General features: G+C 41.9%; 3 protein-coding genes across 5 annotated transcripts; 2 read left to right on the top strand and 1 right to left on the bottom strand.

Moving 5' to 3' along the window:
• Positions 1–223: 223 nt before the first annotated feature.
• LOC122406883 (SEC23-interacting protein-like) lies at positions 224–17,244 on the bottom strand. Of its 2 annotated transcripts, none has more exons than XM_043412680.1 (9): positions 16,979–17,244; positions 7,374–7,856; positions 4,454–6,063; positions 3,822–4,307; positions 3,234–3,411; positions 2,530–2,981; positions 1,945–2,311; positions 1,310–1,637; positions 224–1,173 (listed from the first exon to the last, which is right to left on the bottom strand). In XM_043412680.1, exons 1-9 carry the CDS (start codon positions 17,109–17,111, stop codon positions 912–914), a joined length of 4,299 nt encoding a protein of 1,432 aa, XP_043268615.1. In that variant the 5' UTR covers positions 17,112–17,244; the 3' UTR covers positions 224–911. The 2 variants fall into 2 exon arrangements, with proteins under 2 accessions (XP_043268615.1, XP_043268616.1); XM_043412681.1 differs by having other exon boundaries at positions 3,234–3,384.
• On the top strand, positions 8,585–16,453 carry LOC122406886 (uncharacterized). The gene is made up of 10 exons (XM_043412685.1): positions 8,585–9,144; positions 9,671–9,855; positions 10,096–10,225; positions 11,928–12,167; positions 12,958–13,097; positions 13,187–13,512; positions 14,002–14,164; positions 14,257–14,383; positions 15,535–15,708; positions 15,919–16,453. The coding sequence occupies exons 1-10, from the start codon at positions 8,790–8,792 to the stop codon at positions 16,089–16,091; spliced, it is 2,013 nt and encodes a 670-aa protein (XP_043268620.1). The 5' UTR covers positions 8,585–8,789; the 3' UTR covers positions 16,092–16,453.
• A 171-nt stretch (positions 17,245–17,415) lies between the features above and the next one.
• On the top strand, positions 17,416–22,750 carry Gen (XPG-like endonuclease). Of its 2 annotated transcripts, none has more exons than XM_043412683.1 (6): positions 17,416–17,969; positions 18,088–18,361; positions 18,604–18,887; positions 18,946–19,107; positions 19,186–19,351; positions 19,433–22,750. In XM_043412683.1, the coding sequence occupies exons 1-6, from the start codon at positions 17,812–17,814 to the stop codon at positions 20,507–20,509; spliced, it is 2,121 nt and encodes a 706-aa protein (XP_043268618.1). In that variant the 5' UTR covers positions 17,416–17,811; the 3' UTR covers positions 20,510–22,750. The 2 variants fall into 2 exon arrangements, with proteins under 2 accessions (XP_043268618.1, XP_043268619.1); XM_043412684.1 differs by having other exon boundaries at positions 17,860–17,969; positions 18,152–18,361.
• The last annotated feature ends 13 nt before the right edge of the window (positions 22,751–22,763 follow it).

Genomic DNA, 22,763 nt, shown 5'->3' with positions numbered 1-22,763 from the left:
GCAATAAAAGTCTAATGACAGGAAATTTCATCGTTTCAACGGACTTTCATTTTCGATGGATTTAAATTTGAGTGGAATAAAAAGGTGTCGAAAGTAGTCTGAGAAAATGGACGTACGAATTGACAAAATTTGTTTCGAGTTCTCGTTTCGTATTGGAGACAGAACATTTTTTTATAACGCGAAGCAAGAATACTCGTTGGATAAGTAATGCTAGCACAAAAAATTAGAGAATTTAATTTATTCTTTGTAAGAATATAAATATGGGCGTATAGAAACAATTGTTGATTCATCTCAGTTTGTTTGTTTGTTATTTTTCATCAGTATATGATAAACGTCAATCACTGATATCAATTTTAGTGGAAAATCAATTGAACCCGATTTCCAGATATCGTAATAACAATCATTTTCGTCTGATAAACAACCCTTCGAAATTAATAAACATTCCCATAATATCCGTAGTTTCTCTCGATGATTTGACAATTGACAAATTCGATGTATGCTTTAAAATTCTTCTGTACATCACGATTCTCCACAGCTTTTTTCACTTTGTTTTTTTGCACAACAATTCACAATTTTCTTGTCATTGTTTAGTCTCTTTTTCTATTTTTATCTCATCCGCTTTTTCCTTAATTGAAAACGCACGCGCGGGCACTTGGTTGCTCGATATGATCGCACTGCCGAAGCATCGTGCGGTATTTGTCAGTCCGTCAAATATAAATTCAACAATTCGTCAGGACGAATTAAAGCATTTTTCTTCTTTTCTTTTATTCGCATCACTCCTCGAGTTCTTGAAGTTTGAAAATACGTCTTCATCAAGCCTCCGCGATCCCAGCATCATTCTCCATTTACAAATTTTTGTTCATTTTTGTTTCTCTAAGGACTGTCGTCTTTGATTGAGGTTTCACGTTGCATCACGATTTCCTTACGAAACCGGACATGGGAGGTGGTCCGACTGGCTTGTTGGCTATCGGCGCTGTCGGATCGAATCCTATCGGACTCGTTGCTTCAGATGGCGCTTGACGCGGCGTCGAGACACCGGACATCGTTGCGATCGAGGGCGACGGCGATGCTCGCTCGATCGTCATCGTCTGCGGTGGCAATTGAGCGTCAGCCTGAATCCCGTTGCCACCGTACACCTCCTTCAATATCATCAACATCGTATCCTCGGATTCCCTAAAAAAAGAAACAAAATTTCATTAAAAACACAATGTCGATGGAATAAAACAGATTTCCATTCCTACTAAAAAATTTATAATGAAATTTCGTCTTTTTTTCTTCAATTAGCAACAGAACAAAAAAAAATCATTACCAATAACAAACGTGGCTGGTCAATGCGAAAATGTATTCGTTGATATACTCGAAAGGTGCTTCTTGTAACACGTAATCTATTCTTCGTCCACCGTTCAATTGGCCAACTCGAAAATCAGCCCCACCGTCATCGTCGTTTTGTTGCTCATGAACGCTCGGCGATTTTTGCAGTTGTTCCTCTACAACTTTTTCAATCTCCTGCTCAAATGATTGATTCTCCGGACGGTGGAACATCGCCAATTGGTAAACCGAGTTCCAGGTACTTCGCACCGAGTCCAATAGCTTTTGTTTGAGATCAGCACCCACTCGAGCCATTGTTTCTTTCAATTCTGTATTTTGAAGATTAATCCATTAGTCCAGAATAGAACGTTTGAGAAAGATCAAAAAACCGATTTTGAACGTGTAATCATTGAAATTTGTTAGGAGGTTCGGCCTCAAAAAATCCAAGTATATAAAAAACTTTTTTAGTCTTTACAGAAATCCAATACGAAACCAATCCTCTTATTTGACCGGTAAAATCTTATTTGACCGGAAAGCGATTTCTTTTCTTTCCTATTTCTCGAACAAGCGAAGAACAATGGACAATAAAAAAAGTGTTTTGTTTTTTACAGTCTTACAGTCCATAAAAAAGCTTACCCAAATGCATTCTCTTTCGTCCCTTGTGATGGGGAATAAGCATCGGTCGATATTTTTGAGCATCGGAATTGATGAGAGATTCAACCCGATAAGCGACAGGATCAAAGGGATGGAAAACATTGAAAAAGGCCGGACACGTCGGAAGAACAAAGTCTTCGCCCAGTGTATCGATCCCTCGTACAGTAACGAACATTCCAATTGGACTACCGAGTGCAAAAAAGGCTTGAGGAAGAAAACTGAGTTGCGGATAATTTATAAACGGTTGGCCGGTGCCAGCAGCCCCCATGACGTAACTGACTTTTTTGCTCAGTCGACGTTTTAGTATCGGCACAGGCATAGGTTTCAAGGAATCTTCTGCATCATCGTCCTGAAATCATGAAATTTGAACCGTGTTATAAATCGTTTTGAAAAAACTACTGAAATTGTTTTTTATTCGTAACCGTCGAAAAAAAATGCTTCCTTTCTAATGGAAGAATTGATACAAATCCGTAATAGACACAAAAACTTGTGAAGTTCATTCAAAGTTGCTGTATAAACGGACAATGCTGAAATCCGGTTCAAAAGTTTATCCGAAAAATTTCTTACGCCTCTGCTATCAACACTCGAAGGTACAGGATCCGTTTCATCTTTAGCCTCTTCTGCGGGCGGTTTTTGGTGGCAGAGTAAGTCAAAGAGTATCAAACTTCCGAGCGAATGGCCACCGAGATAGACGGAACCTTCGAAGTCGGGATTTCGGTCTCTGAATAACGAGTAAAGTCTGTTCATCTCATTACCAACGGTTTGCATTATCGTTTGGCAGTATATCGGGCTCGTGTAGAAGAGAATGTCGAGCAACGTGTCGTTCGTAAAGTGTCGAAGTTTTGGTATGCTTTCCAGAGTTATCGCACGAAGTTTCTTATCGATACCGGTGTCCTCTGAATGCAGAGTCGTGTGCCACGATATTGGAAGTACTTCGATACGATTCACGACTCCGTGCATACTCGCAGTACGGTAATGGGATTGAACCAATTGTAGAGATATGCTTCGAAATTCATCGACTAAAAAGAGAAAGAAAATGAGCATATTGAATAAGTTGTTACCAAATTTAATGAACCGGCGAAAAAAATGTCATTTTACAATAAACGATAAAATTCACTCTGTTGGGAATAAATTTTCATTTTTTTTTTTTTTTGCCAACAAGAAGAAATATTAGAAATCCTGAGGATGTGCTCGAATCAATGTAATACATCCGATGGAAAATAGAAGAAGGAAACGTCACGACATTGAAAAAATTAACTTTTAGGACTCACCAACTTCTTCGACGGTTCTAAATTTCAAGTCGCATACACTCCCGATACCGTGTACAAGGAAGAGAAGATGATCAACTTTCTCGGGTTCACCCTCGTCAATGTTGAACTCATCGACCCCGCGTTTGACCACTTTTGGTCTGCTCGTGGCACCCTGCAAATATGTACCGGTCTCTGAATCCTGAAAATGTCAGGATTCATACGAAAACGTGACAGAAAAAAAAATTGTGAAGAAAAATATAACGATCGAAGTTTACTTTCTTGTCAGCGACTTCTTCAAGTCAAAAGTCCAAATCTATCAAGTACGAATGAACTTTGGAATTATTTGAAAATGAAGATCGTTACAATCGAACGATGCAAATCTTCATATCATGAAAAAAAAATTAAGAAAGTCGGTCGAGAATGTTCGTGCATGCGACATTATCGTAACACTCAAAAATTGAATTATCACGGGATTTCGAAACTTCGATCTCAGTCCCGAGATTTTTCTAAACTCGTTTTAATTTTCCCGAAATACTTTTGGCAATAAATAATCATTCCCGAGAGTCGGTAAATCGTGACAGGGAGATGCCAAGATTTTTCCAAACTTACGGCACTGTTGCCCCAAGACGTTGCGGGTTCGGGGGAAGTTGCTGGCATGTGATGGACCTGGACGGTCGTACTGTGAAAAACGATGTACTCGCCATTGTTCAATTCAACGCGACGATTCCAATTGTCCGTTAAACAAGCCTGCTTGTATTCCTCTTCGAGACGAGCTGAGATACTTTCCTCGTATGGGATGTAACGCGACTCAGTCGAGCCTTTGTAAAACCATGACGAACGTCTTACTTCTGTCGCGTTGCCGGTCCAGTAAACTGGAGTTCTAGTACGCCTGAGGATATCAACGTCGTAACGGCCACCGTCCGTAGCGACGGTCGTCTCTGGCGTGATTTCAGAAGAATTGTGAACTTCCTCGAGACTCAGACTGTCTTGCATAGAAAATGGCAGCCAGAGCACCTTGGTCTCCACTTCTTTTCGGTAGAACCAATGGTGATAAACCGGTCTGTACACCATTCTACGATCTGTTGGACCAGCAGCCTGGAAAATTAAGTCGAAACGATAAAAACGTAACGGAGGCTTTGCCATACGAGCAACAACTTTGTTTTTTTATGAAAAATCTCAAACGCTGTCCAAAGAAAAAAAAACATCGCCCAAAGTAATTCATTCGTTGAATTATTACTCACGAGACTCTGAAGACTGGGAGGTACGGTATCTGTGTTTGAGCGTCCAATTCCAGGGCTAACGGACATCTGCACGGGATTAAGAGTCGCCGATCCCGTGGGTTCTGGCATAGCAGTGCCCAGGAAAGAGCCACTGCTCGGGAAGTTCGGGGGACTCGAACTGAGGACGTTTGTGAATGAGTTTTGCGTAGGGATTCCACTATCCGGAGGGAAGTGAGGTGAATAAGTGGGAAACGGTGAGTTCTGTGTAGGGGCTGAAAAATTGTTGGGATTGTACAACGCTGGAATGAATTGTGCTGTGCTCGTTGTAGAATTTGGCTGAGTAGGTGCGCTCGAGAACTGTGATGGCGCGTTCGACCCAATGCTCTGTGGCTTTGGAGTGAAGAACTGACTCTGAGCGTACTGCGTTTGGGCTGGGATCTGCGGATTGTAAAAAGCTCCAGGGGCTTCCCGTTTGTTCCCGGCAGTGCTGAAGAAATTAGCGACAGGCGGTAGCGTTTCCTGGAGCGGATTTAGCGAAAACGAATCAATGACCGAGCTCGACTGCGACGGGACTTCCGCAGGTGCGTTCGGGTGGATCCCGCTTCTGGGAGAACTTTCACTGACCAACGTAGGTGAAAAATCCAAAGGGCTCGGTACCAGGGGAGCCGAAGTTGGTCCCTGGGTCGACGATTCTTGTGGCAACGAATCGCTCGACGTCAAATCAATTTCCGCCAAATCCTCGCTCCCTTCGGACTTGGTTGCTTGCTTATTGTCTTCGCCAAAGGCGCCTTGTGCTCCTGAGCTCGGTACAACGGAATCTTCCTCTCTCTCGGCCAGAAGGTGCTCTAACTTAGCGGTGACCTTGGCCGCGGATTTTAGAGTAAAACTGCTGTTCTCGGTCGCTGCGGATGCACAAGTTTGGGCGTCATTCGTCGCAGCGCTTACGTTGGGCTCGATGATGCAACCGTCGGTCGGTAAAACATTGTTTCTCGAGTACGCTGAGGATGGAACGTCGAAGGTCAAGCCTTCGGGAAACTTGGTTGGGCCTGAAGAGCTCGTATAAACTCGTGGCTCGACATGATCTTTGGGTATCAAACTTTCCGGGTTGTTTGCTGCATAAGACGCTGCGAAACCAGCGTACGAAGCATTCGCCGGGGTGTTTTGAGGCGTCGCTGTCTCGGGGAATCTCGAGGGTATTTCGCGAGGTGAGGAGATCAGAATTTGACTGGAGCTCGAAGAGTTGACGATTCCAGGATCGTATGGATTCGGAGCTGGTCGGAACGGCACCGAGCTTGCAGGATCTCTCGGTGGATTATAGAACGGCGTCTGCTGAACTGTCGCACTCGACGAAGGCGGAAATCCCGAGGGAAAAGACTGCGAACCATGAAGACTGCCGGCTCCGGACTGCGGATTCGATCCCGAACCTGGCGAGCTTCTACTGCTCGGAAGTGACGGAACCACCGGACTCGGCGTGAAGTACTCCGCGGCAGCCGACGCCGCGGTAGGCTGCTGCGACGGAACGAAGAAATTTTCCGATATCGGAAGCTGCTTCGGAGCGCTCGATGTCAAATCAGGAGGCGGCGCGTATTTCAGACGTCGCTGATTTCCCAAGCGATATGATGAGCCTGGACCTGAAATATTCAAATGCATTTTTCCATTAATCGTTTCCCAATAAAAATTATACACACGGAGAAAACGGATTCGTTTTGTATAGCGAGAAATATATTATTTTTCAACAATTTTAAAAGTATTTAGGCACCGATTGCAAACAGCATAGTATTTTTTGAATTTTGCAATTTTTCGTTCATCGAATTGTAAACAGCTTTATGTGGATTGCAAAAAGTGATGCACGTGCGAGAGCTATATTTTGTTTTGTTTTCGAGTGATATTCATCATGTCGGACTAGCACTTCTGATAAGTAGAGCCGTTTTGTAAATCACAAATTTTGATTGTCAGCATAGTAAATTCTATGATAAATACACGAATATACACCGAATACGTGTGACATTTTACCATGCATATAGTTTTTTTTTAGGGTTGCCCGAGCATACTTTACGATATGAACATTTGAAGTGACTGAATAAACATTTTTCACTATGCTTATAGAGAAAAACACTCTTGAGTCTTTTGAATAAAAGGTATGAGGATTGGTCTTTACTATGGTGAATAGAACAGTTCTCATTACTGCTCTTCGAATTAAGGTATTACCGATAAATTGTACCTGATCGGAATTTCCGTACTTCGTGATGCAATAAAGATCTGAAAAAATTCAGTAACATTTGGAAAGTTATGAACTACAATTATCAACAATAATATTGCCCAAAAGTTATTAATAAATTGTTTAAATAAATACTTTTTTTTAGCAATTTTACAGTAAACTCTTGTTTTTTTTTTTTTTTTTACGAATCGAATGTGCGCATTTTTCTGAATGCTCATGTTTTTTTTTCAGAATTTTCGTGGATTTTTGAAATTCCCTTTTTTAAATTTTTTAAGTGGCTCTATTTGTAAATTTTTGATCCAGTAACCTTGAGACTTTTCAAAACTGATGGTAAATATGTCTTCTAAAACATATCCAAAATTCAAATTTTAAAAAATTTTTTTCAAAAATTTTTCAACAAATTTCAATAATCGACGAAAATTCTGAAAAAATTCACGAGCATTCGGAAAAATACACACATTTGATTAGTAAAAAAAAAAAAAAAAAAACAATAGGTCACCGCAAAACTATTGAATAATTAATTGTTATTTAGGCAATATTATTATTGATAATCGTTGTTCATAGCTTTCCAAATGTTGTCGAATTTTTTCAGATTTTTATTGCATCACTATTCTTAGTACTTTCCTCTAGAATTTTCGGCCTCGTTGTCTCCGTGCAGAAAAATGTATCGATTTGAAAGGTTGATTTTTCAGGTACTTTTCCAGTGATTCTTAATGAACTTACCACCGGAAGGGGGAAGAGTCGGGACAGCGGGTCGCGGCTGCGAGGCTTCCGAGGCAATCGGTGGCGGTGCGAATCCAATATCCGAAAATCCTTGAGGATGTTGACCGAAAGTATCGCGTGTTGGATCCTTCGCTACGAAAGCTCCGGGAGCAGTTGACGGGGCGTAGGGATTCTGTGAGAATCCATAAGCTTCGCGTGCTCCGTCAGGATTCGTGCTTCCGGCTTGTTGAGAATATATCGTTTGGGACCCGGCGGTGTCGCCGGTTATCGAGGAAAGCGAGAGATTAGGAAAGGAGGACAGAATCGATCCGAAGTAACTTTGTTTCGGTGCTTGATCGCTCGGATCCCTTCGCGCTGGCTCAGACTGATGGGAAATCGTTGACTGATCTTGTGCAACCGGAAATTCGACTTCTTTACTCGCACTGGGCTGCGACGGGGCTCCGGGGAGCGGCTCTTTCACCGCCGAGCTCTCTTCCGGAGCGACTGAAAAATATTTCGAACATTCACTAAAGGAGAATTCATTTTTACATCAATTTTAATGACATTTTGGATAAAAATATTCTGAAAAAACATCTTTTGGCATCCAACGAAAAAACTTGTGCTTCTGCAGTCCGAAATTTGCTGCTCCATTCTTAAACCAACGTAGCTTTCTAACCGGAACTTCGTATCGATAGAAAAAACCCAATTTCCTTCAAGGCTCCCTTTTCCAGATAAATTCCCTCCCAAGAAATCCACCCATAATTGTGTCTCGAGCGATATCGTTTTGTGGATACACACGCGGTCTGCATACTCTATGAAGCCATGACAAATGTTTGACAGGATACTACGAATGTCACGTTCGTAAAGATAAACCGTCGATAATCGTCCCATTTTCACTTTCGTATTGCGCATTCATGGGATTCGTTCTTTTCCTATTTCTCTTCGTCGTATTTTCGAGTCGAATATTCCCAGTGTTATGCTCGGCGGTACGCGTGCCCTCGAATTCGATTCTCCCACGAGCCGCCTCGCGCCGCACCAAAACATCGCAGCAACAAACGATTTTAACGCTCGACTTCTCCAATGACGTATTTTTTCCTCGATTTTTTTTACTCTCTTTCTTCAACGGTAAGACGACGCCCAAAAGAGATTTGTTTCGCGCTCGTTCGTCATCTTGTGGATCTTTTGTCGAATGACGCGTTCTGTAAACCGGAAATCGTCTCTTATAAGTAAGAGCGAACCGGCGCGAGCGAGCATCAGTTCTACCGACAACTTGTCCGAGTACAACGACGAATTTTCATTCCAGTTCGACCTAACGTTGACCCGCGACTCGCTTTTTGAGAAAATCCCACCCCCGAATAACTGCAGAGGAAAAAAATAAGACGCGACGGTTTCAAATATTTTTTAAATCCCAAAAAAAGACTTTTTTCCTAAGAAACCATGTGGCAACGGACTTTCTGCTTGCTCGGATCGTTTCTAGTGTTGTGCACGCTCCCCTCGAAAAGTGACGTTCCCCTCGACGTTTTAAAACAGTACATAGAATTGCTAGACGAGCAGGAGTTGAAAACAGCGGAAAAGAAAGATTCCCGAAACGACGAACCGAGCGGAGAGACCGGTGGGAGGCCTGCAGATGCCACAGATCCCGACGAGTTTGGATGCTGGAGATATTGCGTGGAGAAAAAAGCCTCCGAAGGTGGTGCACGGAACGGGGAATCGACGAAACGTGTCAACATCGTTTGGAACGTCGTCGACGACGCAGAAGTGGCAATCGCTGAAAAAAGAGCGAGCAGTTGGGGTCCGTTGAAAAAGAAATGACGAGAATAAGCATTTGTTCCATTCGCGATCGTTCGAAACGTTGACTCGTCTCATGAGGCCTGCTGGATGTTTACATTCCGCAGTGGATTTTTAATAATCGATCTAAGAATACCGGAAATCGATTGCTTCGACCGGATAAAAACAATCGCCGAGAGCTCGAGGTCAATTTGATTAAAGTTTTGTTTATGAGAGCTCGAGAGAATGGTTCTGTGTTGCATTGACGTAGTTGCTGTCAATAAAATACGTACGCAGATAACGAATGACAACATTTAGCAAGAGCGATAAAAAATCATGAGGCGATCGATGACGCTGGTCACCTTTCTGCTTTATTTTTCACCATTTTTTCTATGCAAACATTCTGCTCCTTATCTAAAAAGCGAGCGGGATTTCCGGCTGCGATAGAATCCTAAATAAATCGTAATTCTAATGACCCGAAAAGAGGAAAGATGCGAAAGCAGCGAAATGTTGTTCCTCGCACGATCCAACTCAAAATAACTTTTTTTCAGGAATATTTACCGATCGGGACAACGACCTCCGATGGGAATCCTCGCCCATGGCGTCCGAAAAATTGAACAGTTTTCACAGCACCGACACGAAGTGTGAATTGTTCCTCGAAATCGGCTGCGCATCTTTGGACCAATCCGAATCGAGTTTTCCGACGATCCTCGACGAGTTTACGAACGCAAAAGAGGTAAAGCGCCGAGATCGACTTGAGAATTTACTGAAAACCATTTTTTCGATGGATTCCAACTATTTCATTTGCCCAGCAAAATTCGGTCCCTCGATTCAGTGCCATACCGAAAAATCGTCAGTGACTACAATTTTCCTCCAAACTCAAAAGCATTCGCGACAAAAAACCTTCGCCTTTCCGACGCTCGAAACTTGCGTCGTTTCTAAAGCCTGTTTTCAAGAGTTTCTTCAATTGTTCTAGAACGAGCTGATTTCGAAAAGTTACGTAACCGGCTCAACCTCGACGCCGATCAGGGTCGGCGAGGATATCGAAGAGCTGAGAATTCTCGCGTTCGGAGTGTTATTGCAGCTCGTATTGGAAGTCCCGATCGGTGAGTACGCAGGAGAGAATATTTGAGGACTTTGCTCCCTCTCCGCACACCGAAACGATACAAAAGTGACTAATTCCCGAAGATTTGGAAGTGGGATTACTCACTTTTCGTATCAGCTGGTAGAAGCGTGTTTGCACAACGCTGCATTCGAGTGTCTCCAAGAAAAGAGTCTATAAATATCGCCTCTCTGCGATAACACTCTCCGCGTTCGAGAATATAAAAACTTCGTTTTCTGCGCAACCAAAAACATTCAACAAATCCCAAGAAATCTCGAACGAATTATTGATTTATCGATTGAATATAAACCTTCGAACGTCTGACGCTGGTGGCACTGAAGTTTGCAACGTTCGAGTCCAACGTTGCAAACTTGAGCGTCGTCACACTCGATCCATTAAACGAACCAACCATTATCTCGTCAAAAATCTTTCTCCCGAGTCCCAGAAATATTGCGATTTATCTGCCTGCAAAAACCGTAGAATTTTTTCATCCGACTCTGCAGAATTTTCGATTCTCGTTCACCCGAATCGAGTCACGTTCCATCGAGAGATTTTCCCAGGCAATTTCAAACATTTTCGATTTGAATTTCACTCGAATTCGATCCAGTTCAATAGGAAATATGAAAATATGAGTATGAAAAAAAATGATAAAACCAGAGGTTTTGTCAGATCGAACTGTCGTCAGCTAAGAATAGAATAGAATTGAGAATCGATTAAATAATTGTTTGCTATTCGATTATAAATGAACTCGCGATCATCGAGGATTCGCCGTTTACAAGGTCGTACATGATCGAGCCACGTGCGATAAACACTAATCGGCGTGTTATTTTAATAGATTCGTTTGGCCCCACAACGAGTTCGGAAATAACCGTGCGGCTCGTGGAAGCACATCGATGTTGTATATTATTATACGTTGGAGCGTATTTCTATTTTGTTTCGTCGATGAGACAATATTAATACGCTCGAGTTTGAGAACAAAGATGCAAAAGTAAATGCCAAGACACATGCACTTGTTCGATGGTCCCAGAAGATCTACGACAGCGAGGCTATTTTTTCGCCTTTATTGCCATTTACTGTCACGTTTATTCGTGAGAGGAGTCAGCTCGCGTGACGACTCTATTTTCGCCTCGAATGTGTCGAGGCTTTTCCATCGGAAGTGCTATGCTCTACGAAACTTTATTTCATTTTTCTAACCGAATGAGAATCGACGATTTTAGCAGCTCGAAAAGACCCAACGATTTTAAGAGCCAAATAACAAGATTTTTCTCACTTTCCACGCGTTTTTTCAAACTTTCAACGAGAACGAAATGTACCACAAAATTTCTGAGTCGCTTCCAGGGCTTTGGTGAACGGCCCAACGCCGACTGTCCCTCGGATCGCGAAGTAAAAAGCGCGCAGTGAGTCTGAATTTGACTCGCAACTTTTCAGAGACTCGCTTTTTTTCTTGAGTTCTCATGAAATCTTCGCGGGTCTCGCCGGACCGGAGGAGCCTTTTGTGTGCTCGAAAGGAGAGTCTGTGCACCGTCAACGGCTTCAGTTCGATCGGATTCACTCGTTATATAGGTCAAGCAGAGCAGCAGTTTCGTCGCAGGAAAGCGAGCGTGAAAAACTGCTCGTCGAGGAGCCTTGCGAACGTTCCTTTTTTCCACCGAAACCCAAATCGCTTTCGCACCAAAATTATTTGTTTTTTGCCTTGTTTTATGAAGCACAACCAGCAAATAACTCGACAACGACGAGGGGAGCGAGACCAGTGTTTTCGTTGTCGCGCACCAGTGACGCAGAGGGCTTATTCGTCGACGCGCGCAACCCTCCGCCGGGCGAATGGCGGCTCGGTCTCTTGGGGATGGCGAATTTGAATTACAGCTTCACCGTCACCTCTGCGGCCTCGGAAAAACTTGCGGGACTTTCGAACGAGAAACATCCGCCGATCGCAATGCCGATGAGCAGTGAGTTCGTTTGTCGATTATAATTCGTTTGTAATTGCCCCATCGAATCACGCAGATTCGAGGGTTAGAATTTGAAATGGAGTTGTCGAGGTGCCACTGGCGCCAGGAAGCGGCAAAAAATACTCGGAAGATTCGTTTCGCCCACGTGGGTGAGAAATGCATCGAAATAACTGAAACTTGAGGGATTTACAATTTTCGTTTTTCAATCATATTTACCTCATGTTTCCGGAAAGTTCAGCACACTGATTCACTAAAATGTTCGAATTTTTGTCAACTCTTCGCGCGCGATGACACAAAGTTTGGTTTTGGAGTTGAGAAGCTCGGTGAAAATGAAGAAAAAGTACTGAGCCAGCCTTGGAAGAGAAGAATTTTCCAACTTTTTTCTAAATGCGCGATGGGCGGCTTGAAATATTTGGAAAATAGACTTGTTCAGTGAAAGTGAAAATATTCGGGGCGATTCGCGATCGCGAGCTTCCTCGTGGTCCGAAGATCGCTTGAAAACTGGCTGAGCGTTGGCCGTTTGCCCGCGAGCGCGCTGGTCTTACGTTTGTTGTTCGTTTGCGCTTATGCACATTGGATTGTGCAATAATCTTTGAATTGGCCTTTGCCCGAGGCTCGTGTTAGCCGAGCCACGTCAGTTTCGCTTGCTCCAACGAGGCTCCGTTTTTGTGCGAGTTTTGAAAACTCGCGTGTCTTTCGTTAGCGTGATCGTTTTCCGAGATTGCTGGAATTGGCGCGGAGAGGAAAAAACGAAGAAAAATATTCTCCGAGTATTTATTTTCGCTCTCAGAAATCTCGGGGGAAGACGAGGCTGGCCAATCGGACATGGAACTGAGCGAGAATCTGATGAGACCTCAACGAATGGCGTACCCGAAAGTCACCGACGATAATGATTCTGTGGAAACAATCAAGTTGGTTGAGCGCCAAGAGGTACGATGTGCCGGTGAGCTTTGTATCGTTAAAAAACGTCGATAACTCTTGTCATTATATTCATTGACACGAGACCATTATTTTGCAAGATGAGGAGCCGAATGAGGCCGAGGAATGATTCGAGGACTGCTAACTCTTCGTTCCCCGGCGTGCTAGCTAGAAAACTCATAACAAAAACGGACAGGGGACTCGCCGCCGAATTGGAGCTGAGCGATTACTCGAGGGGCATCGACGAAGTGCAGCAGTTCAAGAAGAGACTGGTCGTTGATGTCCATCCGGATGCGAAACTCATCGTTAGTCCGGGGGTTGTTCATGACGTCGTGTTCACGGTTACGAACAATCAGCCTCTGGAAATAAGGCACCTTTTCCGAGGGAGCAGCAGCCAATTTCCATTCGTCACAGTGATCCCCAACGAGTCAGTATTTAGGGATGATTGCGTTAGAAATGTTTCGTGGTTCTGTCAAAAAGGATTTTTGAGGCGAGGAACGGCATTCGTTTGTTGTGTCGAGAATTGTGCTCGGAGCGTTGAAAATAGAGGAAAATTGCACGAGACCAATTTTGTGGGGGATGAAATTCTCTAAAAAAAAGTCCCCGGAGGCGCATTTCTATCTTCGGTCGTTCGGTCTACAGAACGGAACGAAACGAAAAGCCTTCGAAACGTCGAGGTGTTTTTCGAACGGCTCCCAGGACCAAACTATGGGAGATGGAACATCGGCGTTGGGGACTTTTTTGTAGGAAATTTTCTCTCCTACAAGATTGGTCCTGTGAGTTTTGGCTCTATCTCCGACCGTTCCGGCGGCACGAGCGATGGAAGACAGAAGCCTTAGGAACGAAATTTCTCCTGTTCACTCCAATAGATTCGTCCTAAGCTAGAGAACGACAGAACGACAAGAACATTTTTCAGGGCCTGGATAAGACCCGAGGAAACGATAAACGTTGCGGTTCGGATCGCAGTTCCAAACTCGGAGCAAACCGAGCCAAACACGGTGACGCTTTACGCGCGTGGAAACGACGAGACCAGTGAAAAGTCGACTTACGTCTACGTTCAAAGTTCCGATGGGAGAACGGTGAGTCTATTGTCGTCCAAGGCCTCGAACTCGCCTCAACGTACCGTGCTTTGAAGCAACGAAAAATATCGATTCAATGCTTTTTTTTCAAGCCAACGGACACTGAAAAGCCGAAGATCGATTGGTCGTTCAATGACAATTGCGCCGGCAAACTTCACCGGGATCGATGCGCCCGGAGTCGATGGAGCACCGAGATCACGGTCAGCGACACTGGTTCCGGTAACAGCAACGTTCCCCCTTAATTTTTCCTCCACTTCATTCATTTTCCCCGATTTTTTATCGACAAGTTCGATTGAAATTTTTCAACCCAAACGAACAAAACGTCACTGAAACCGCGTGCTCCAATATTTTACACCGTGTCAAAAAATATATAAAAATGCATGTTTATGATAGATTTCGTAAAAAGTAAAGGAGAAACGTCAATATTTATTCATAAAAATGCAATGCAAATGTTTATAATTCAATTTTTAAAATCGTCCCTTTTCATCTGTTTTTCAAATGTCTAAAACGCCATCCGCCATATTCGATTCCAACGTGACGTCACTCCGATAGTAAACAATCCTGATTCTTATCGTGCGTTCTCTGTTATTTTGAAATTTAACAAGTTATTATGTAAGTTTGTGGACTTTTATCGTTAATTTTATTAAAATCGCATCGTGGAAGACGCTTTTGTGAAAGGAAAAAGTACAAATCTACCAATGATAAATATGTCGATGGTGGCGACGAATCCACAATTTTTGTGGCATTTTTACACCTGTATTATCGCATTCGGGCACGAGACACCAATGATCTACTATTATATCTCGTTATATTCACAAATCTTGTTGCTTGGTCTTTCGCAATCGCATTGTTTACTAACGGAGTGACGTCACAAACCGAAACGACACGGCGGCTAGCGTTTCCGCGGGAAAATTGAAAATTACAAATAAAAAATAGTTTTCAAGACACTTTTCGGTCTTATAAAATTTAAATACGACGCTGAAGTTTCCAACGTTGGAGTCCAACGAAATGATCTAAAAAAACTCTCAAATAATTCCAGTAAATCTCCAATCTTGTTCCCTGCCGAATTTCCAATTCGTAATTTTTCAAGCCACATCAATAATTCGTGAAATAAAAAAATAATGAATTATAAATCTTCTTATCGTTCATTCCGTTGAACTGCAACGTTGCAAACTTCATCGTCGTACTTAAATAAAAATTCCACTGGTTTATTACGAGCTGAGGATTATTTTGAAACAGTTTTCAAAAAAAGGTGTTAATACGCTATTGAAATTTTTGCTAAGAAATTGAAATTTCTTCAGTACTGGAAAGAAATTCGAGGAAACTAACGTTTCCTGATTGAATGGTAACTTTTTTTGGTTCGACAACAGGCCTAAAACGAGTCACGTCTGTGCCGAGTGGTGTTGAACCTCTGAACGAATTCATCAGCGGAACGAAACAACAGACGATTTTCTATTACAGCTCGACTTGCTGCTATACCACCGTCGATATCAGCGCGATTGATTTGCAAGGAAATTCATACACGCGAAGAATAGACGTCACAGGTATTGCGAAGAATCGACAAAAGAATGCGAAAACACGATGTTGCTTCTTCGTTGATAAAAAATTTGGCAGAAATCGTAATTTTTGTGACGTTTCCATTCACTGGAGTGTCAGGAGCAATGTTTTTCAAGTTTATGCCCTTAAATTATGCTTAATTCGATCGAGCTGCGTTCTAACGAAACGTAAACGAATCTTGAATGCTCCTTTTGCAGCTTGGGATAATCTCAGTCCAGGCGAAATAGCAGCAATCGTCTTGGGATGTCTCCTGATCCTGTTGCTCCTGATTTGCTTAATTGCTCTCATAATCTGCTGCATCCGAAGAAGAAAAAGCCACGATTTGTCATACTCGCAGAGATACGGTTCGAGATCACCAGCCAATGCGTAAAGATCCAATTTCTGAGCCCAATTTCTCCATGAAATTTATTACAAAACAAAAATAATATTTATAAAACAAATTTTAATAGCAAGTAATTCATTAATTTTGTAGATTTTAATGAAGCCTTTTAATGAAAAAAAAAATTGTATTTTTCACTCGAAAATTACTCGTTAAACGAGTTAAAAACACACGAAAAGTCAGAAAACGACCTTAAAACGAGCGATTTTACCTGATGCCATTGTTCTATAATTAAAAAAAAATATATATTCGAAGCGCCTGAATACTGATGGAATTATGTCAAGATATACGGTGCTAATAATAAATTGGAATGCTAAAATTATGTCCAAATAAAGTCATTGACTGCGAATGTACGACGAGGCGTAATCAAGTTCCTTTCATTTACCATTGAAACGTGAATTAATCGAGAAAGTATAGCGGATAGCGACGTAGGTGTCAAACGCGAGTGCTTGTCTGCGCATGCAAGAGCGCGCACGTTCTTGCACAGTACTCGATATTCTCGATACATCAACAGCTGTTCACGTTCTCCATGGAAAAGACGTTGTATTACACGTAAACCCACAATTTATAATTTATGCAGACTCGACGCTCGGATGAACTCGAACGAGAGTACGCGTTTGCCAAAATGTTTACGAAAATAAGTGTGACGAAGAGAAAGAGAGAAAAACGATTAATGCGATGAGGGAAAACGAGAATATCGTTACGTATTACATAAAAACAATAAATGTTTAGGAACGTATCTTGTTTAAGATGAAAAAAGTACGAGGATTAACGAATAAACGTAGTCGAGATATAAAGTAAAAAGTCCGATTACAAGCCCCATCGGAAGACCTGAAATCATAACCTCATTGAAAAAATAATGATAGTGATTCACTTACCATCTTGAAGTATAGCAGGTGTGGCAGGTGTTATTGGCATTAGAAGGGCATTCGTGGAATAACCCTCAAATGGAAATCCCTGACCGGCAGCTGTCAGAAGTGGATTTTTCACTTTACGCGATGGATCACTCATTTTCACCTTTGTATTTTTTGACTTTTCAACACAATCGTATTTTCATGTATAACTTGGTCACCAAATCACTCGTCGTCCGACTTGACACGACGACACGGCCATTTTATTACTAATCTCCTGTATATTTTGTTCACACGCGTGTATGTGTACGTGTATGTTTGTAGATTCGGTGAGAACTTTGCTGTCGGAGCAGTGATAAGGTGCGAGAACGAAAAGTTTCTACCATACGTCAGCAAGCATACGCCTCATTCATGCCGAATGGCTTGCGTTGCATCAGTTTAGCAGGTTTAACTCCACGTAAGCACGTGTACCATTTTGTGTTGTACTACGCACACAAAACGTAAACGCATACACTCTCGGAGTATTCAAACTGGTTCGAAGATAACGCGAGGTCGGTCGCTAAAACAGCTGCAAGATTTTTCTTCTGAGATATTTTCAATCTCGACGCTCTCATTCGCCAACTCAATAATGGGCAAACTACTCCCTTTTCTCATCTTTCCTTCTAACCTCTTCCGCCGCCGAATGTTCAACATTGGAAATCGTGAGAAAAGAGAACGTTTAGTCTAGTCCAGTGTTTCCGAGAATCAACTAACCTAAAAAGGCGGGAGAATTATATGTTTTGAGAAGCGTCTCAACAAACGCTCCTTCTGAATGTTTTATTCGTTATTCTTTATCACTCCTGATTACTTCTTTTGCAAAAATGGGAGTAAAAGACTTTTGGAACATTGTTTCGCCTTCGTGCGAGCGAAAACCACTCTTCGAACTTCAGGGTAAAACCATCGCGATAGATCTGAGTTGTTGGGTCGTTGACAGCCAAACTGTTACTGATAATTGTGCACAGCCAAAAATGTATCTTCGGTAAATTTCTATCTATTCCAACTTTCTTGTGATGGATTATTATCTCTTTATTCTCTTGCATTGTACAATAAGTTCAAAGTGTCGTCTAGATTATATATAATCCTTCTTTTCTATTAAGGAATCTTTATTTTCGCACTGCATACTTGTTGATGCAAGAAATATCTCCGATTTTTGTGCTCGAGGGTAAAGCTCCTGAACTCAAACACAAAGAAATTGCTAGAAGAAACGAGCTCAGGAATGAAGGAGAAAGAAAGACAACCAAAAAAGTTGGGCGCACAAGATTCAATAGGATTCTCAAAGAATGTCAAACTATGTTGGAATTCATGGGACTGAAATGCGTCAAAGGGTCTGGAGAGGCTGAAGCAATGTGTGCGTACTTGAATGCTGATGGGGTAAGTATACAAATGATGTTTACTTACAAAGTTTTTAAAATGAGATTAAATTAAATTCGAAAAGTGACATTAAAAATGAATAAATATTTCCCAATGTTTGAGAAGCTCAAGTTTATGGACCAAAAACAATCTCTAATACTTTAGATAATTTTTATGAGTAGTTCAATCAAATTAAATTAATAGCAGAAAGTTAATGTGAGTGAGATCTTGATCAGAGGTTAACATTTTTTATCTCTTTCTAGCTAGTAGATGCTTGCATAAGTCAGGACAGCGACTGTTTTCTCTACGGAGCGAAAACGGTGTATCGAAACTTTTGCATAAGCGCTGGGAAGAGCAGTTGTTCAGGTGGTTCGGTCGATGAGTATTCCATCGAGAAGATCGAGAGACTTTATCAAATCGGAAGAAACAAAATGGTGGTGATGGCATTGTTGTGTGGTTGTGATTACGACGACGGTGTAAGTGGAGTAGGAAAAGAAGCTGTGCTGAAACTCTTCAAACTCGTTGACGACAAGGACATTTTTGACAGGTAATAAAATGAAATTTCTTGGTCTGATAGCAAGCGTTAGATGAATACTTTTTATCAGAATTACAAGTTGGCCAACGGATCCGAAGTTCAAGCAAATGGAATCCAAATTAAAAGATCCGAATATTTGTACGTCTTGCGGACACGAAGGAAAAGTTAGAACTCATGCAAAATCGGGCTGCGCCGATTGTGGGACTGTTTCAAAATGCAACGATTCTTACAAGTAATTATGAAAATATAATAGAAATTCGATAAAATTGAGTGAGCATCATCTTAAAATGAAATTCATATTTTTGGCCAGAGAAACGAGAGCTCTCATATCGAACGAGATAGCCCTTCGTAAGAAAGCTCTCGCCGTTGAGGGCTTCCCAAACCAGGAACTCATCGATGAATTTCTCGTGAGGAGGGATCCGATGCCATCGCGTTTGGATCTACAGTGGAGGCAGCCCAAAATTCTCGAATTTGTTGTAAGTTTCAACGGGTTAAAAGGGCGATGCGAAGCAAACGATAATTTGATTAGAAATAATAGTTCTTTCTTTTAAAATTAGGAATTCATGGAGCGCCACGTATGTTGGGAGCCAGAGTACGCTTTCGCAAAGATTTTTCCGTTGACAACACGATGGCAATTGAGACATTTAGCAGTAATTCCAAAAGCGGATCGTCTTTTGATGAAGGGTATAATGATACCGGAAAGAATAAAGAAAATCCGTAACCTGAAGAGCATTGCGAGTTACGAAGTCGTCTGGTCGGACAAGGACGGAATATTGGAAGGTTTGACGCTGGGCCAAACATCAGACGAGGAGAATAGCGTTACGATCGAGAACGAAAGCAACGAACTTGTGTCGATCGAACCACAGGACGCTTTCACCAAATGTTATCCCGAATTGACTGAAGAGTTCGAAAGCGCGAGGTTAGCGAAGAAAAAAAAACCAGCGAAAGCACGAAAGAAAAAAGCTCTGGCAGAGAACGAGGACGAAACGACGACAAAGAAAAAAACAGCAGTTAGGAGACCCAGGAAAATAGCAGCTGAGAAAGGGAATCGTAAAATCGACGATTTTATTCAACGAGTCAAGGATCTCGAGGAATCGTTCGAAGCTATCTCCATCGCGACGAAACGGAGCAAACCCACTGACTCGTTACATCCTGAGAAACCAATCGCATCAGGAACTCCCAAAAAAGGACCCCAGTTCGACAAAGTTTTGGCCACCGAGGGTTGCGCCTCCCGTCACAACGACACCCTCGGCAGAATGTTCGATGAATTGACGCCGGACGATTTTCCAAGTGATATGGAAAACGAGGTCTACGATATTTCCGAAATAGTCGACAGAGTTTGCGGCAAACAAGGTAACGACGTTGAATTCGATTTGAGGAGTATCAGCGCTCTCCGTATCGAGGATAACGAGGAACCAAACCTTCCAACGAATGACGAAAACACATCTTGCCAAAGTCAACCAAACAATGCTGGCATTTTCAAGGCTGACGATTCCTTCGACGAATTTAATATTGTGTACGTTCCACTGAGCGAGCGAGTCAAATTATCCAAAGAAATCGACCCAGATAAGAAAAGAGTATCTCGAAAAATGACTCTCGGCTTTGAAGATCTCATGAATGATAGCGATCTTTGAATCTCAAGGTTATAGTCAATAGGTTTTTTTTATAAAAAAATTTTATTCACTCAGCAAGCAGTTCAAGAGTCGTATGTCAATATCACATCTAAATAAAAAACGATGTCCGGAAACTTACAAAAGAAATTGAGATAAGGAATATTTATGGATGTTTCTTCTCACAATTTTGCCTAGAAATTGTCAAAAAATGTTTGGACGATTCTTCGTGCCCTGGCAACTCATCTGAGATTTCCGTTCATCGATGTACTTCTGCAGGACATCGGTAGCGTTTTTAAGGTTCGACAAACCTCGAATTCTCCGAATTTTCCGTTTTTCTTCACGTACTGTTTCCTCGTGGAACCATTTCTCTTTCTTCCGCAAAATCTCTTCGACTTTTTTCTAATTGATTGAGCAGACATTTTTTGAGATATTATTTGTTCGTTCTTATCGAAAAATCGTGGAGAAAAATTCTCAGAGTAGCTGTCTCGCCTCTTTTCATACATTCAGCCTGAGAACCTGAGAAGTGAACTTTTCAACGGACGAGTAACGAGACAACTGCCAGGTTAAATGCCTAATCTTCTATAAACCTCGGCTCGTGCTCTCTCATGATCTTCTAACTCTTCTAATCTTGCTTCTTCGCTCTTTTCCCAGGCTCTTTGGACGATTCTCAAATGCTCCATTTTCCCTTCGGGCAACCAATCGATCAGCAAATTTTCGGCTTCACTCGTTTTTATCATTAACGATTCGATCTAAGAAAAATTGAAGTTTCGTTTGCTCGTGATATTGGTAAATATTTTCAAAATTTCACTCAATATTTCAAAAAATATATTGACAAATATGAGGACGAATAATTTTCCCCTACGCCGTCGAGAATGGATCTAAATTCTTGTTCTTGAAAGGCCAGTTTCTCATTGATCTCTTGCCACATGTCCATTCGTTCCCGCATCTCTGGTCGACGGTTTCGCATCTCTCCGATCATGACGTTACACATTTTCACGTCTCGCTTGAAAAAGTCTATTTCGCTTTTGGTCAGCCGAAATTTACAGTGCTTCCCGCGCTTACTCATTTTGACAGCATCTTTCGAAAGCTTTTCCACATTGTGAAACATTTCTTTCAATTCCTGGCTAAACTCACAGGGGCAAGCTTGCGGACACTTGTGAGCACGTTTTCGTTTCGTGTACCGTTCCATTTTGAAATTTGCCTTAAGGAGAAGAAAACAAATATTAGCACAAATCGAATGGAAACTCGAAGATCAGTTTTCCAACGAATCTCCATTGGAATAGGCACATTTTTCGGGATTTCGAGAAAATCGTTGGTCGGATCTTTTGATTTTTCCTTGAAACTTTGTGAAAAAATTTCTGACGACTTTTCTCCTTCGTTGTTCTCTCCGTGCATCGAGTTTTCCAAATTTTCACGAGTTCGTTCAGCCTCGATAATTGGAGTAGTTCTTTCACTCTCAATCCTTTTAGGCTCAGTCGGAATTGTTTCGATCGGATTCGTGGTCTGGATTAAAATCGGATCCTCCGTGCTCGAAACTTAAAAAAAGTGATGATTCATTGAAAAAATTCATTCTAACGTTTTTGACAATGTTTTCATTCCACTTTTTTCTCAATACTTTGATTTTGTTCGGACCTTGTGAGACCAAAGTGCGCTCCGAAGTGTCCCCCGCCTCTTCGTGATCACCCGAGGATCGATCGTCGTTCGGGGATTTCGGCGACTCCTTGGACTCGCTACTAAAATGCGTCGTTTTCGTTTTCATGTATTTTTTCCCGGATTTATTCTCGACTCAACGATCTCAATGATTTTATTTAAGTTGCCAACCTTCCCTGAGTGACGGTGCCAGCTTTGGGATTTTTCTTGAATGCTTTGCGAGCCGCCGACCGAATTATTTGGCATTTGGAAATCAATCTGCTCGAAATAATCGAAAATACAAAAGCGTCAAAAAATCTCTTAATTCGGAAAATAAGAAATTGTACGAGAGACAAACCGATCGATGAATTTTCGTCCGAATTTTGGCTTCTGGCAGAGACAAAATTCAAATTTTTCCATTGGAATCTTCGACTCCTCGAGTCCTTCGTCATTTCCTGCACGATTGTCGACATATTTTTCTGCTCTGTCACCAAATGCCAGATCCGATTGTTCCACCGTCGAGACCAACGAACCAGTGCCTATTATTTCTCAAAGAATGAACAATTTCGTAAATCTTCGTTAGAATGTCCATCACTCTGTGAACGAATCCACGAAATAAATGGTTGAAAAATTTCACGAATTCATT

The sequence above is a fragment of the Venturia canescens genome, chromosome 2 (assembly GCF_019457755.1).
Source record: "Venturia canescens isolate UGA chromosome 2, ASM1945775v1, whole genome shotgun sequence".
NCBI classification, from domain to species: Eukaryota; Metazoa; Arthropoda; class Insecta; order Hymenoptera; family Ichneumonidae; genus Venturia; species Venturia canescens.
The sequence above is the reverse complement of the archived record's forward strand: the minus strand, read 5'-3'. Positions and strand labels throughout refer to the sequence as shown.